Genomic DNA, 15,420 nt, shown 5'->3' with positions numbered 1-15,420 from the left:
AAACAATATATATACCATAAGTCATAATTGTTGTAATTATAGATTTCAGAACATGATACATGTATCATAAGTTGATAGGATTAATTATGTATTAATATATCTTATTATATAAAGTTTGATATCAAAGTTAATCATTAATAAGATTGATAAAATGTTGACATTTGTCAATTCTAAATTTACTAAAACATTAAAAAGTAAAAGTTCTAAACCTATTGTAAAAAGGAAATCTACTAACTATCAATATTTTTGTTTATTCTATCTTTTTAATATTTAAATTTAATTATGTTGTAGTATTTTTAGATTTTGGTTATATTGTTTAATTAAATTTGATTTCTTATTAGAAATTCATGATGATTTTAGAAAATATCTTTTTTACATTATTTTGATTTTTTTCTTTAAGAATATTCCCTTATATAGTAAGATATTATAACAAACTTTATATAATAAGATATTTCCTTGTACCACATTAATTAATAACATGAGTTAGGTTGAAAGGAAAAAAAAAATTCAATTACTGATCAAGCTCTTTGTTAAGTCAGAGAGAAAGATTCCATGTGTTAAAAATAAAATATTTGTTTTGCCCAAAAACAAAATCCATGTAATATTAGATCAAACGGTCAGGATCCGCCGGATGGTTGGAGCAACGGCAGATCTTCTACTTCTTTTTTTTGTTTTGTTCTACTTTCTTTTTCCTTTTACTTTTCTTATAATTTGCTTAATAAATTTTCAATAATATTAAGTTTCCTTTTCTTCTCATGTGTTGGACTTTCTCTAGGTTTTTTTGTATGATAACAAATTAAACAATATGATCACATTGATCCGCTGTGAATGCAATGCTCTGTTCGGCAAACTCTTGACGAGTGAAATCAATGGTGACCCCGACAATGTGGACATTCGGGTTCAAAGCACGAATCTCTTGGATTGTCGCCAAGTTATTATCAGTGATCAGCAAAGTATGACCCTATACTAAGGAAACCGCATTGTGAGCCTGATCGATTTTGTGCATCAGTAGGAAAGAATATCGGTGATGCTTCTTCTTTGACCAATGCTTTCGTCACCTGATCTTTCTGAATTGAACTAATTTGTGCGACGATGACAGCAATTTAGTCCGTCAAAATCTTTTTTAGTTTTTTTGTGATAAAATTTCTCCTTTCAAGTGGGTTTAATTTATAGCTATGCAAAGTGATTTTAGTTACCACTGTGTAGAAAAAGTGATTTGTGATGGAAATGGTGACTAATGCGTGTATACTAACACTACGTACACACACAACATTATGAAATCGTGACTATTGATGATGATAAGTGAATTTTACAATAACATTAAAAGTTTCCTTTCCTCGCTCATGTGTTGGACTTTCTGTCTTTCTCTAGGGTTTTTATTTTATGATAACCTAATAAACTTAAACAACTAATATGATCACATTGAATGATCAGCAAGTCTGATTCAGACTTAAAAAAAAAAAAAATTATTATTAGCTTTTAGCCTACAAACCTCTCACTCTCGCCCAACTCATTAGTTTGGAATTTACAAAAGAAGACTAGGAAAAAGTCATAATTTTGAAAGGAGGTTACAGGAGTTTTTGCTGTTGGCCCAAAGTAATGTAATGATTTTGGGCTTTGCTATATTGTGGGCCATATAAAAGACGTGGCAACTCATCAATAATCAGATCTGTTTTTACTTTGGAAGTGCTTGAGAATTTCACAACGTCGGTTCTCAAAAACTTGTGCTTATGGGATTTGATTAGGTCACACACACGCAACATTGTTAAAAATTAAATTCAATGAGTTGTCAGGTTTCATCCCACGTAAACGTTGACAGACCAACCGACGATGTGATTTGCACATTTAGTTTACATAATTATATGGACTTTTCATATAAATGTATTTTTTATGTTAATTAATTGAAGTATCAACAATTATACAAGGGATTAATTATTCATAAGTAAAGTACAGACGTTACGTTATCTATATGAATAACCAGGAAGTCACTTAAGAATTTTTTTTATACTACTAAAAAAGCTATAAAATAGTTAAGAAAACGATTACACTATATGTGTCTTTAATATTCACCTAAAAAATGCTATAAATTTCGTGGCCCAATAATATAAATTGTTTTACTTTACAATATTTATTAAACTCTTATCTTGAGTCAAAATTTGATAAATTCCATTTAAACAATCATCATAACGTTTTGACCATTTTCTGACTACCATTAAGCCATTAACTATCTAATTTTTCACACAAGATCAGTAATATTGATACATATTTTACCACTTTATTCTTGGAATGGTTATTATGACAATAAAAATAAAACTTTTTTTTTTTTTTGGGGTAATGATAAAAATAAATCTTTTGGGTATAACAAATTCTAAGATCGTTTCTTTATCGCCCCGCGTCTAAAGATCAACGACGACGACTCAGTTTCTTCCTTCACAAGCGAGATAGAGAGAGAGAGAGAAGAAGAGTAAAAGAGCGTGTTGTTGTGTTGTTTCTTCTTCTTCTCTCTTTGGGCGTTTTCATCGTTTCTCATCTACCCCCTCACAATTTTCTTATCACTCTCATAAGTCTCAACTTCGTCACTTTCTCGGGGAAATTCTCCTAATCCCTAAAACCTAGTTACAGAAAATATCTCCTGAATCTTACACGATCTTTCTTCTTCTTCTTCTTCTATGAATCTGTTCATCGTAAATTCAGATTCTTGATATATATGATTCCTTCTCTCCAATCTCTTCTCTTAGTTTCTCAGAGATGGTTGAGAGATCAAACTCACGTTTTCTCGCAGTAATCATCACTCGTAAATCTATAATTTTCTTGCTTATATCGATCCTCACCGTCGCATCTTGGTTCTTAATCTTTTCTTCCACAAACCCTAACCGAGTTCTCGACTACATCTCAGTATCAGAACCCACTGATGCACCTCTCATCATCATCAAGAACTCAAACAGTTCTCCTCAAAACAGAGAAGGTGCGGAAACAGAGGAACACAAAAATGAAAACAGAGGAGCGACAAAAACAGAGTCATTCATCAACGAAAACAGAGCCAAAACCCTCCAATGCATCGAGAATAAGGTTTCTCCTTCTCCGACGCCATTGAAAGTCTACATGTATGATATGAGTCCAGAGTTTCACTTTGGGTTATTAGGTTGGAAGCCAGAGAGAAACAATGACGTCGTTTGGCCTGATATCAGAGTCAACGTTCCTCACCATCCAGGTGGTCTTAACTTGCAGCACAGTGTTGAGTATTGGCTAACATTAGATCTTTTGTTCTCTGAGCTCCCAGAAGATTCTAGAAGCTCTCGTGCCGCGGTACGTGTGAAGAACTCGAGCGAAGCTGATGTAGTGTTCGTGCCCTTCTTCTCTTCATTGAGCTATAACCGATTCTCTAAGGTTAACCAAAAGCAGAAGAAGAGCCAAGACAGAGAGTTACAGGTAATCAAAATCCAAATATTTCCTTATAAGTTTAATTCTTAACATTTTTGTGCTGAATACTGATTGCTTAAACGTTGAAAATATACTATATTGCAAAGATTCTAGTATAATACGCATTTCTAACATGTAACGTAAGTGTTATAATAATCTTTCAGATAATAACTTGGCTTGGATCTTAATTTATTGATAGGACAATTTGGTGAGATACGTAACGTCTCAAAAAGAGTGGAAGATCTCAGGAGGGAAGGATCATGTGATAATGGCGCACCATCCCAATAGCATGTCGACCGCAAGGCATAAGCTATATCCGGCGATGTTTGTGGTCGCTGACTTTGGTAGATACTCGCCACGTGTCGCCAATGTTGACAAAGACATTGTGGCTCCATACAAACACCTTGTTCCATCGTACGTTAATGACACGTCGGGATTTGATGGCCGTCCGATCTTGCTCTACTTCCAAGGAGCCATCTACCGCAAAGCTGTGAGTAGTACTACTTTGCTTGCTTATGTTACACGTTAGCTCATTATCTTATTAATATATATGGAGTTTAAAATTCTAGCTAAGTTCCCATAATTCTAGCTAAGACTGTACTACAGTAACTTGAGTTACTTAGTTTGATTTAGTTTTGTTGCAAAACTCAAAATAAATGTTAACTTTTGTAGAAATTTTTGTTAAATAAATGTTAAATTTGGAATGTTTATACGATTGACACACAATCATGTAGGGTGGATTCGTGAGGCAAGAGCTATACTACCTTCTAAAAGAAGAAAAAGGCGTCCACTTCTCTTTCGGTAACGTACGAAATCACGGCATAACCAAAGCCGGAGATGGAATGAGATCGTCCAAGTTCTGTCTCAACATCGCAGGGGATACTCCGTCGTCCAACCGCCTCTTCGACGCCATAGCTAGTCACTGTGTTCCCGTGATTATCAGCGACGACATTGAGTTACCATACGAGGATGTTCTCAACTACAACGAGTTCTGTCTCTTTGTCCGATCATCCGACGCTTTAAAGAAAGGGTTTCTGATGGGTCTTGTGAGGAGCATTGGTAGAGAAGAGTATAATAAGATGTGGAAACGTTTGAAGGAAGTTGAGAAGTATTTTGTTTTCCGTTTCCCGTCCAAGGATAACAACGGAGATGATGCAGTTCAGATGATTTGGAAAGCTGTTGCGAGGAAAGCCCCTTTGGTGAAGATGAAGGTTCATAGGTTTCAAAGGTTTAAAAGGCCTTTTTAGGGTTTTCCTGAGATTTACATAGAATATATACAGTTTAGGAATATTTACATTTATCTAAACATATAATTTACATTTATCTAAACATATAATTTACATTTATCTAAACATATAATTTACATTTACATTATCTCAGTTTAGGAAATCTCTGTATATATAAGAGATCATAAGTTGTAACATTATAATCCGCATTCTCTCTCTCTTTCGCATCACCGTTTCTTGATACTTCGCCCCAATATGACCGCCGATTCAACCGTCGCACACGAGAATAGCGTTGTTACCAACGGCAACACCATCGTTTCCTCGAAGAAATCTCGCAGGAGGAAGCAGAAGAAGAACAATAAAGCATCTCAGGCCGATGTAGATGAAAAAGACGTTTCTGGTGCTTCTGATTCCAAGGAGCAACAGGTTTCTGAGGATATTGTGATAGAGTATGTTGCAGAGAAGGCTGAATTTGAAGATGGTTTTAACGATGAGTTTAAGGAGATCTTTGAGAAGTTCAACTTCCGGGAAACCGTTGTATCTGAGTCTGAGGAGAAAGAGGATGTAAAGAAGAAGGTTAACTCAGACGAGGAAGAGCAGGATAACCACCTGAGAGAGAAAGGAGGCATCTCTAATAAGAAGAAAAAGCTTCAAGGGAGGATGAAGATTGCTGAGCTGAAGCAAGTTTCCGCTAGGCCTGATGTGGTTGAGGTGTGGGACGCTACTTCAGCAGATCCAAAGTTGTTGGTGTTGTTGAAGTCTTGTCGGAATACAGTTGCTGTTCCAAGAAATTGGTCCCAGAAGAGGAAATATTTGCAGGGAAAGCGTGGTATTGAGAAGAAACCATTTCATCTTGCTGATTTCATCGCTGCAACCGGAATCGAGAAAATTAGACAGGCTTACGACATTGATGGTAAAAAGAAGTTGAAGCAAAAGCAAAGGGAGCGAATGCAACCAAAGATGGGAAAAATGGACATTGACTACCAGGTCCTCCATGATGCATTTTTCAAATACCAAACAAAGCCTAAGCTGTCAGCTTTAGGCGATTTTTATTTTGAAGGGAAAGAATTTGAGGACGTTAAACTGATGAGGGAGATGAAGCAGGGGGGCTTTTATCACATGATTTAAAAGAAGCTCTTGGTATGCCTGAAGGCGCCCCTCCCCCTTGGCTAATTTATATGCAGAGATATGGTCCTCCCCCTTCTTACCCACATCTGAAAATTCCTGGTTTGAATGCCCCTATTCCACTTGGAGCTAGCTTTGGTTCTCATACTGGTGGCTGGGGAAAACCTCCTGTTGATGAATCTGGGCGTCCATTGTATGGAGATGTCTTTGGTGTCAATCAAGAAGATCAACCTAACTATGAGGAGGAGGAGCCTATTGATAAGAGCAAGCACTGGGGTGATCTAGAGGAAGAGGAGGAGGAAGAAGAGGAGATGGATGAAGAGGAACTAGCAGACGGCACCGAATCTGTTGATACATTGTCGAGCACTCCTTCTGGTATTGAGACACCGGATGCAATTGAACTTCGTAAGGATCAGAGAAAGGAACCCGATAGGCCTCTGTACCAGGTTCTGGAAGAAAAGGGTGAGAGTGTTGCTCCTGGAACAGTGTTGGGAACCTCACACACGTACGTTATTAAGACTACTGGTACTCAAGACAAGACGGGAGCCAAAAGGGTTGATTTGCTGAGAGGACAGAAGACAGACAGAGTGGATATCAGTTTACAGCCAGAAGAGCTGCTGGATGCTATGGAAAATGTTTTACCTGCCAAGTATGAGGAGGCAAGAGAAGAGGAGAAACTGCGCAATAAGCCAGTGGACTTGAGTGACATGGTCGTGGAGCACGTGCAGCACAACAGTAGGAAGAGGAAAATGCATGATAAGGATGGGAAGAAGAAGAAAGTTTTCAAATTCTGAGGTAACTCCATTGATCAGAATGGAGTTACTCTCATCAATCTATCAGATATATAGAAATGTAATGAATCTAGTTTCAGTTCCAACTGTCAAAAAATTTATAGTAGAAATGGATGACTTAAAATGTCAAATGTTTATTACTCAGCCATGTTACTAAACGGGTGACTTGATCATTACGAAACACAAGTTCCTTCTTTATTATTTATATATATAAACTACATAGATCGTTGGGCTTAAAGGTTACTTATTCTCCTATCATTCATAACTCTTTCCTTGATTCCGACTCGATCTTTGACTCAATCGTGACTTTCTCAAGGAGTTTGGAGAGCCACTTGGCAGATTGTTTCTCATGCCGTCCCAAATTGTGTCCATAGTCTACATAGTACAGTCCAGACCTCGTCTTGTATCCGTCTTCCCACTCTAGTCCATCCACAAGTGACCACACAAAGTAACCTTTAACATTAACCTTGTCCTCGCTGCATAAACGCAAAAAAAAGTTATATCACCAAATCCTCCAACTAGAGAGTTAGAAACAGAGTCTTTTTGGAACCGTGAAATGTAACTCACCAGACTGCTCCGAGTAAAGCCATGAGATGTCTCATATGATAATACTTCCTGTTACTATCACTGAGTGCATCAGGAAGTACATCTTTCTCCTCAAGCGTCTCCTTATACCCTGCAAATGCAATGAACTTTTTTTCTTGCTTAGGAAGTCTGAGTGAGATTTTAAGCAGAGAGTAACAAGGCCAATGACTTACCGTTTCCAGTGACTATGATTTCTGGGTCATTATAGTTCTCTTTGATGTATTTCAAAACTTTTCTTAGCCCGTCTGCGCAAACTGGATACTTTGCACTTGCCGGCTGAAGCATTACATAAGAAAGAGACTTAGGAAAAGCTCAAATCGTTTAAAATAAAGATAAATATTGTGGCAATGATAATATCCATACCTGAGAACCAATCTTGAACCCATCTGAGTTACTTGCTGCAAGTAATCGAAAAAAGATTAGAGAGGAAGATAAGTATTATCACAGAAATAAGCAAACTGTAATGGTTAGAAGTTAGAACATACAATGTAACTGCAAGCGAGAATCAGCTTCCCAACTCTGTTTCTCTGGATCAACATTGTCCACATGAGCAACAAACGCAGAAGTGAAGTAATTGATACCAACAAAATCGTAAGAACCCTTCAGTTTCTCCTTCTGCTCAGGCGTAAACGATGGTAATCGAGCACCAACAATATCTTTCATGGTCTGAGGGTAGTCTCCATGTGTTATTGGTTCCATATGCCTGCAAGCAAAATAGCAAGAATCCACACTCATAACGCTAAGCTAACAAGAGTGCTTAAACAATATTTCTTGAAGACTACTCACCAGCCTAGAGTGAAGTCCATTGCTCTCTTCACTATCTCCTCTGGAGCATTTGAGCTGGATTTCTTATCATAAGGTTCAAACCACATTGGACTTTGAACAATTCCAATCTTCCCACCTTTGCACTATTTATATTGAAATCCATAGGTTAGATCAACCAAAATTAAATTCAAACGCATATAATATATATAGGTTCTAAAGATTATACCTTTCCACATTTCCTGAATTCTTCTACAGCTTCGGCATGAGCCAACAGAAGATTGTGACTAACGGTGTAAACTTCATGTCCAGACTTGCCAGCAACACACTTCTCATTGACATATTTAGAACATCTTCCTGGTGCTTTCTCTCCAGTCTCATATCCACCACGACTAAATTCATAAGGCTCGTTTATAGTAACCCAATGCTTCACTCTGTCACCATATTCGTTGAAGGCAAACTTCGCAAATTCCCGGAAGTCCTCCCTACATACAAGTTTCAGAAGATATTAAGTGACTGCAAAAAGATGGGAAACAGAACTAATATGAAACAGATCAGTGCTTGGCTTAAAAGACTTACAAAATATGGTCGCTCAAGAAACCACCATATTCATCTTCGAGAGCCTGAGGTACATCCCATTGAAACAATGTAACCATAGGCTTTACACCTGCAAAACTCAATCAAGAGTGCGATGTTAAGCAACGTCAGTGAGGGAAAAAGGAAATTTGATATGAAATGATAACGTGACAGAAGGTATAGTAACCATTTGCAATGAGCTCGTTGATAAGATTATTGTAGAATTTAACTCCAGCTTCATTCACTCCCTTGTCCTTTTTCCCATCTGATAGTTTTCAAGAAGCAACAAAGTTATTAGAGAAGTGCAACAAATTGCAAGAGAATCATTAACCAAAGAAATTAATTTTGTCTTACGGGGAAAAATCCTTGACCAAGAAATAGAGAACCTAAAGGCATCCATGTTCAGCTTTTTCAATAGTTGAACATCTTCCTGCAGCATTATCAAAAAGGTAAATAAGATTAGATAAAGCTTTGCTAAGTTACACACTTAAGCTCATCTTCAGGGAGAAGGGACTGCTCGTAGATCATATACCTTATAATGATGATAGAAATCAACTCCCAGCCTGCCATCAAGGTTATTGCTCCTGTCTGCATATTTTAAATAACATAACTATTTGATAATCATAACAAGTGACTCAATTTGATAATCTTCTGACTAGTTAGAAGAAGAGGAAAAAAGACCTGAATGTTTAAGAGTAAACGAGTCCCAAATACTTGAACCTCGACCTCCTTCTTCTGGTGCACCTTCATGCTATACAAGCAAAATTAGAAACAAAAGTTTGGTCAGAATCATGAAACTGAAGCATCAAGAGTACTGACTGACTATAAACCCTTGACAAAGAAACAATCTTTATGCCTAAATCATTAAAGCAAGAGACTTGAAATTGACCAATGTGGTCAATACAGCTTCAGTTTCTTAAACCTTAGACGACAATTCATGACAAGTAACTGCCTTTAAAATAGATAAAGGATAAAACTTTCAAGTTTTCCCCTTTCACCAAAGTCTTAAAGATACCAAATTTGATTACTTATAAACAGGATTTGGGATTTTTAAACTTTGTTAATCGTACTTACGAAGCTACTAGAACTGTGAACAATTCAATCACAAGAGAGAGCAACGTTATGACTTGTAAGAAATCCAAAATTAGAGATACCTGGAAAGCAGAAGTGGCAGCACCGAACAAGAAACCATCGGGAAAGCTACCTCGACCAAACGTGGAACTCTGAGGGCACACTGATCCACCATTGACGGTGATCGGAGAAGCAATCACGGCGGCGAGAAGTGAACCCAGAAAGAGAATAGCTTTGAATGCCATAGTAATTTTAAATGCTTAACGTGCTCCTCGTGTTCCATTATTTATAGTCTCTCGTGAGAGAGATCACAGACAAGAATTTTTAACAAGATTATTTTTTTTGTTTCATCGATACTTCGAGACGAAGATTTAAAGCAAGGTGTGAGCGACATGACATATTAAATGACTACAAAAAAAAAATATTATCTTAGATATTTAACATTTAATTTTCCATATCTTAGCCTCGTCTTATTAAGCTAATTTGATTTTGGGTAGATGAAACAACGTTAAGGTTCCAGTAATAAAAGGGTTTATTTACCTTTAAGGTAATTGAGTAATTTTATTTGAAAAAGAGAGTTTATTTACCTTTTAAATGGATTATTTTACAATGTAAAAAAATTGTATGTTTTTGGCATTTACAGATGCTTGTTTTAACTATTTATCACAGTTATTTGGACCGACATAAGATTAAGAATTAAATATATTGGTCATTCTTTATCTTTAAAAACAAATATTTATCTCAATAAAAATAATTGGATCTTTTATCCGATTCGTCACCTTCTTTATCTATTTTTTTTCTATTGATAAAAAAATAATAATACACAACAGAAACCTAATCCCTTAAACCTCGCCGGCGACGAAACAATGACACTCTCGTCTCCTTCGTTCCGTCTTCTTCTTCCTCAGAATCCGTTCTGTATTGTAAACTCAAAACTACACCGTTTCAGCCCTTCGAAACCCTCACACTTTACCTTTAACCATGAATCTTTCTCGGTCAGAACTCCGGTGTCTTCCTTCGTCGTCGGCGCTATCTCCGAGAAATCCTCAACCGGGACGAAATCGAAATCCAAAACCAAACGTAAACCTCCTCCACCTCCGCCTGTTACTACTGTTGTAGCTGAAGATGAAATCAAAGAGTCATCAGACATTGACGAGTCAGAAACAGTCAACATTGCTGAAGATGTCACTCAAGTAAGTTCAAAAAAGGATTCAAATTTTTTTACTAAGCTAATGAGTTCTTATGAAAAAAGATTAGATTTTGTGATAAAAGTTTTATACTTTAGGATTCGATTTTGTTTGGTTTGTGTAGTTGATTGGAAGCACACCAATGGTGTATCTCAATAGAGTCACTGATGGATGTTTAGCTGACGTTGCTGCAAAGCTTGAATCAATGGAGCCTTGTAGAAGCGTCAAGGATAGGTCAGAATTGATTCTTCGTCCTCTCTATATTCAATCTTGTGTATCGAAACATTCTTAGATTAAAGTTTGACTTTTATACTTGACTCCTGAACTGCAGGATTGGTCTGAGCATGATCAACGAGGCAGAAGACAGCGGAGCTATAAGTCCAAGGAAGGTGATTACACACTTCTTGTTTTTTTTTTTTGTTATTTTAAGTGTTCTGTGTTGCAAGATTGTAGATTTGCTAATTGGATAGTATCATCAAAGCAGACTGTGTTAGTAGAGCCAACAACCGGAAACACTGGTCTCGGGATTGCTTTTGTGGCTGCAGCTAAAGGTTACAAGCTTATAGTGACAATGCCAGCTTCTATAAATGTTGAAAGAAGGATGCTTTTACGTGCACTGGGAGCAGAGATTGTGCTCACGAATCCAGAGAAGGGTCTCAAAGGAGCAGTGGATAAAGCCAAAGAGATTGCTCTTAAGACGAAGAACGCATATATGTTTCAGCAATTCGACAATCCAGCAAATACAAAGGTAAAGAACTTACCAGGCTTTTTACTCTTTTGTTTGAGATTTAGGTTGTGTGGCCTAACTTAATAAGATGTTTTTGTTTGGTAAGATCCACTTTGAAACTACAGGACCAGAAATCTGGGAAGATACAATGGGTAATGTCGATATTTTCGTTGCCGGGATTGGAACTGGTGGTACAGTAACAGGCACTGGAAGTTTCTTAAAGATGATGAACAAGGATATTAAGGTAGTTGGTGTTGAACCATCCGAAAGAAGTGTCATCTCTGGAGACAATCCTGGTAAGGAGCCATCTCTTCAAAAATCAATACTTTTTTAAATTGGTTTTTTCTTACAAAACTCTCTACTAAACGATTTTTTTCAGGTTACTTGCCAGGAATCTTGGATGTTAAATTACTTGATGAAGTGTTTAAGGTAAGCAATACTTGCACATCGTAATCTAACAATTTAAACGATACATCTATTGAAACAATGTAACTAAAGATCATGTCAAGAAACAATAGGTTAGCAACGGGGAAGCGATTGAGATGGCCAGGAGACTAGCTTTAGAGGAAGGGTTGCTGGTATATATACAAACAACCTCTTCTTGTGTTCTTGCGTTTTTCCTATACATAACATTGTGTTTATACTTTTACGGAATCTATATAGGTTGGGATTTCATCTGGAGCCGCTGCAGTAGCAGCAATAAGCTTGGCTAAAAGAGCAGAGAATGCTGGAAAACTTATCACGGTGAGGAAACACAAGATTTTATTTTCTAGTTAATTCACAGTTAGTGGTTCTTTTTAGCGTTTAATAGACTTCGTGAAAAAAACAGGTTCTGTTTCCGAGCCATGGCGAGCGGTATATCACAACAGCTCTGTTTAGTTCTATCCACAAAGAGATCCAAGAGATGAGATATTAGTAGCAGCAATTAGAAAAATCCCCCCCTCAAGTTTGGTTCTTTGGGAGATTGAAAACAACAAACCTCTCTCTGCAATATCGAAAAGAGAGGTAAAAATCAAAGTTTTTTTGTTCTCTTCTTCTTGACTCTAAAGTTCAACTTCTTGCTGCGGTAATCTTACAAGCCAACACCTTTACAGGTTTTGGAGAATGCCGTGAGGTTAGAGCTCGCACGTAAATTGAGAGATAAACATGTCTCGTGACCAAACAGTTTTTTCAAAGATTTTGTGAATGTATATAAAATTAGAGACATTGTTGCCTTATTCTTCTTCTTCTTACTCATATGTCACAGAAGTGAGAAGTGTATGGTGGAATACATAGAAATGTACTCATCTAAACCCTAAAACTGATTTGAATCGAGATCTCCAAGATTGAAGAAACTCACCGTGCTACGAAATCGATCGGTGAGCAAGTAAGTGCCTATATGGTGTTGAAAAAGAGTAGAATTCAAAACTTTTGCCTTCGATAATACTCCCTCTGTTTAAAAATGTAAGTTGTTTTGGAGATTTTTTTTTGTTCCAAAATATAGGTTGTTTTCCAACAACCAAGACAAAAAGCAAATTAAAAGCTTTACTATTGAAAGTTTCCAAGAATCACGTTTTACCAGGACAATAAATTACTTAGTTAAAATTGATTTTGTAAATTTTGGCTCTAATATAATTTTGTAAAAGTAGCCTTAAATTTGGACGTGTGATTCTTCATATTTTCTTTCATTTTTTATTTTCTTTTTAAACCATTTTCTTTCTTTTTTTAATTAAATGGTGAGACAAAATTATGAATTTTTTAGAGATTACAAAAAACAAAAATTATCTGAATAAATGTGCATTCAAGCAAAACAACTTATATTTTGAAACAGAGGGAGTAACAAAAAGTATACTAGTTCTTACAAGTTAACAAATAAATTAGTATGAGGTCTACTTGTGGGCTGATGATGGTCCAATCACATCTTAAGTTGAGGTCCATTTCTCAAGTCGACTAAAAGTAGTCAAAAGAATTGGTGGGAAAAAAAAGAGAGCTCTATGTTTCTCAAAGAGGACAAAGAATATTTATTTTCTATATTTGGGAAAGTGAGACACTATCTCTTCGAAGGGGACAAGACTACTACACATGGAAGATACTGGATCGAAATGTAAACACGTGTTTCTTATTATCTCCGTGTCTGTATAACGTGGCGTCTTTGCAGGTCCCCACACCTTTGTTACCCGTATTATCAAAAAAAAAAAACCAAAATCGTAGAAACAGCATGCAGTGCATATTTATTCTGAGTAAAACGGTGCGTAGTTTTGTTTTCTTTCAAGATTGTATCTGGAACAATTAGTACACGCGAGTTTGAAGGGGGTAACTCGGCATGTTTGACACTTTGACTTGAGATTGGCATGAGATGGTTTTAATCCTCACATGTCACGCAACGTCGCATTCCTCAGGTGGTTTGAAAAGTACTAGCTAGTAGCTACACGCCTAGACTAATACTACTGTACTAGACAACAACAACAAAAATCGGTTTTCACGTTTTCTAACTGTTTTCACACTCGGAGCAAAAGAAAAAGAATATAATAACTAATGACCGAACGGTGTTAACAACAATCACATATCATTTGAACGGTCCAGATTGCATGCCGTATGAACAAATGAGATGGACATGGTTGGACCACAAGATAAAACTGGTCTCCCAGTCCAAGAAAAGAAGAAAAATTAACAGTATGAATTTTCAGTATTAAGAGTGGTATTGAATTCTAATTTATAAAATTTTTTGAAGAATTTAACAAAGGTGAATAAGTGAAAGATTGTTAAAGATTGCTAGAGAGTTTTGTTGATTAGTTTTCTAAATTCTTGTAAAGTCCTTCAAACAATGTATGTATTTTTGTGATAATTTCCATAACTTTATTTTGTAAAGAAAGTGTCTAAAATCAGGAATCAATAACATAATAATCGAATTCATTAACACTCCTAGATTCTTTTTTTTTTTAATTGAATAACACAAAACTTTTAATGACTTTACAAAAGTCTGAATTCAATAACCCAAATTTATTAAGATTTTAAAGAACTTTTTACAAATCACACACTAATAATAAAATTTAACAAAGTTTAACAAAATTTTGATCTAATAACAATAGATTTTACATAACAGTTAAAATCTTTAAAATTCTATTCAAATCTCAACTAATAACCACCATTTAATATGAAGAATAAATTTTTGACATTAAATTTTGTGTTTATCTAAAAATAACACAGAGAACTACAAATTCAAGTTCTTCACCCCTTTTCACACATAAATCCTACTATATTAATTGAGAAGTACAAATATGAAACTAACCTTAAAAAGTGTAAAAATTTACATTCAAATGCCATTAGAAATATTTAATAAAGATTAATTACTTAATTTAATAAAGATAATAAATACTTTGACCAAATATAAACAATATATCAGAATTTTCGAATAAAATCTTTTAAATAATTATTAATTTAAAAAAAAATAATTTTTTTAATTAATTATGAACGAAAATTATTTTTTTTTATAAAAATATATAACCAATCAGAATTTTTAAAACTAAGATTATATATCCAAGTAGATAATATGATTATTTTTAATAACTAGATTTGAAAAATTTTGTTTAGATTTTAAATTATGGTTCTATTATCATCTTTCTTTTATTTTATTTACAAAATTTTTTGAATTATCATATAATACTTATGATTAATAAATATGTAAAAAAATTTCTGCATATGTTGTGATTTGAGTTTTTAAAATCAAAGATACATTACCCAGTCTATGAAGAAAATATATGTATTTTAATTTTTCACATTGGCGGATTGGTAAAACTAATTTTATGTGGTTGATAAATTCTTAAATTTTATTTACTCACAATTACAATATTACAAGTGCTACTTCAAAATATTTCACAAAATAATGATGCAAAAATATAAACAAACAATATAAAACTGTATTATACATCAAACAAATTAAAAACTATAATATTCTAAAATATATATATATA

At 35.2% G+C, this 15,420-nt stretch overlaps 3 protein-coding genes and 1 pseudogene across 4 annotated transcripts; 3 read left to right on the top strand and 1 right to left on the bottom strand.

The window, feature by feature from the left end:
- The first annotated feature begins 2,326 nt into the window (after window positions 1-2,326).
- LOC104744458 (putative arabinosyltransferase ARAD1) lies at window positions 2,327-4,799 on the top strand. Its single transcript, XM_010465517.3, has 3 exons — window positions 2,327-3,429; window positions 3,620-3,910; window positions 4,155-4,799. The coding sequence occupies exons 1-3, from the start codon at window positions 2,749-2,751 to the stop codon at window positions 4,665-4,667; spliced, it is 1,485 nt and encodes a 494-aa protein (XP_010463819.1). The 5' UTR covers window positions 2,327-2,748; the 3' UTR covers window positions 4,668-4,799.
- Window positions 4,800-6,743, top strand: LOC104744459 (uncharacterized; annotated as a pseudogene). Its single transcript, XR_015582701.1, has one exon. The product of XR_015582701.1 is annotated as an uncharacterized LOC104744459 (transcript).
- On the bottom strand, window positions 6,677-9,966 carry LOC104744460 (putative inactive beta-glucosidase 25). The gene is made up of 13 exons (XM_087489364.1): window positions 9,640-9,966; window positions 9,167-9,236; window positions 9,018-9,073; window positions 8,840-8,915; window positions 8,673-8,750; window positions 8,489-8,576; window positions 8,139-8,394; window positions 7,934-8,055; window positions 7,633-7,850; window positions 7,511-7,545; window positions 7,321-7,423; window positions 7,130-7,238; window positions 6,677-7,038 (listed from the first exon to the last, which is right to left on the bottom strand). Exons 1-13 carry the CDS (start codon window positions 9,799-9,801, stop codon window positions 6,822-6,824), a joined length of 1,590 nt encoding a protein of 529 aa, XP_087345490.1. The 5' UTR covers window positions 9,802-9,966; the 3' UTR covers window positions 6,677-6,821.
- Window positions 9,967-10,294: 328 nt separating this feature from the next.
- LOC104744457 (S-sulfo-L-cysteine synthase (O-acetyl-L-serine-dependent), chloroplastic) lies at window positions 10,295-12,804 on the top strand. The gene is made up of 10 exons (XM_010465515.3): window positions 10,295-10,749; window positions 10,868-10,977; window positions 11,075-11,132; window positions 11,228-11,491; window positions 11,577-11,766; window positions 11,850-11,899; window positions 11,989-12,048; window positions 12,134-12,214; window positions 12,300-12,475; window positions 12,565-12,804. Exons 1-9 carry the CDS (start codon window positions 10,423-10,425, stop codon window positions 12,384-12,386), a joined length of 1,227 nt encoding a protein of 408 aa, XP_010463817.1. The 5' UTR covers window positions 10,295-10,422; the 3' UTR covers window positions 12,387-12,475; window positions 12,565-12,804.
- The last annotated feature ends 2,616 nt before the right edge of the window (window positions 12,805-15,420 follow it).

Source organism: Camelina sativa, chromosome 15 (genome assembly GCF_030686135.1).
Source record: "Camelina sativa cultivar CO46 ecotype springtype chromosome 15, ASM3068613v1".
NCBI lineage: Eukaryota > Viridiplantae > Streptophyta > Magnoliopsida > Brassicales > Brassicaceae > Camelina > Camelina sativa.
Note: the sequence above shows the minus strand (reverse complement) of the source record. Positions and strands in the feature narration are given on the sequence as shown.

What these genes read in the sequence shown, in the direction of transcription:
- LOC104744458 (XM_010465517.3), top strand. Translation starts at nt 2,749, where the DNA reads ATGGTTGAGAGATCAAACTCACGTTTTCTCGCAGTAATCATCACTCGT. An exon ending in GCCAAGACAGAGAGTTACAG is followed by an intron (nt 3,430 to 3,619) that starts GTAATCAAAATC and finishes ATTTATTGATAG; the next exon opens with GACAATTTGGTGAGATACGT. An exon ending in GAGCCATCTACCGCAAAGCT is followed by an intron (nt 3,911 to 4,154) that starts GTGAGTAGTACT and finishes ACAATCATGTAG; the next exon opens with GGTGGATTCGTGAGGCAAGA.
- LOC104744460 (XM_087489364.1), bottom strand. Translation starts at nt 9,801, where the DNA reads ATGGCATTCAAAGCTATTCTCTTTCTGGGTTCACTTCTCGCCGCCGTG. An exon ending in CAACGAGCTCATTGCAAATG is followed by an intron (nt 8,577 to 8,672) that starts GTTACTATACCT and finishes TGAGTTTTGCAG; the next exon opens with GTGTAAAGCCTATGGTTACA. An exon ending in TTCTCGCTTGCAGTTACATT is followed by an intron (nt 7,546 to 7,632) that starts GTATGTTCTAAC and finishes GATTACTTGCAG; the next exon opens with CAAGTAACTCAGATGGGTTC.
- LOC104744457 (XM_010465515.3), top strand. Translation starts at nt 10,423, where the DNA reads ATGACACTCTCGTCTCCTTCGTTCCGTCTTCTTCTTCCTCAGAATCCG. An exon ending in TTGCTGAAGATGTCACTCAA is followed by an intron (nt 10,750 to 10,867) that starts GTAAGTTCAAAA and finishes TGGTTTGTGTAG; the next exon opens with TTGATTGGAAGCACACCAAT. An exon ending in CTTTAGAGGAAGGGTTGCTG is followed by an intron (nt 12,049 to 12,133) that starts GTATATATACAA and finishes GAATCTATATAG; the next exon opens with GTTGGGATTTCATCTGGAGC.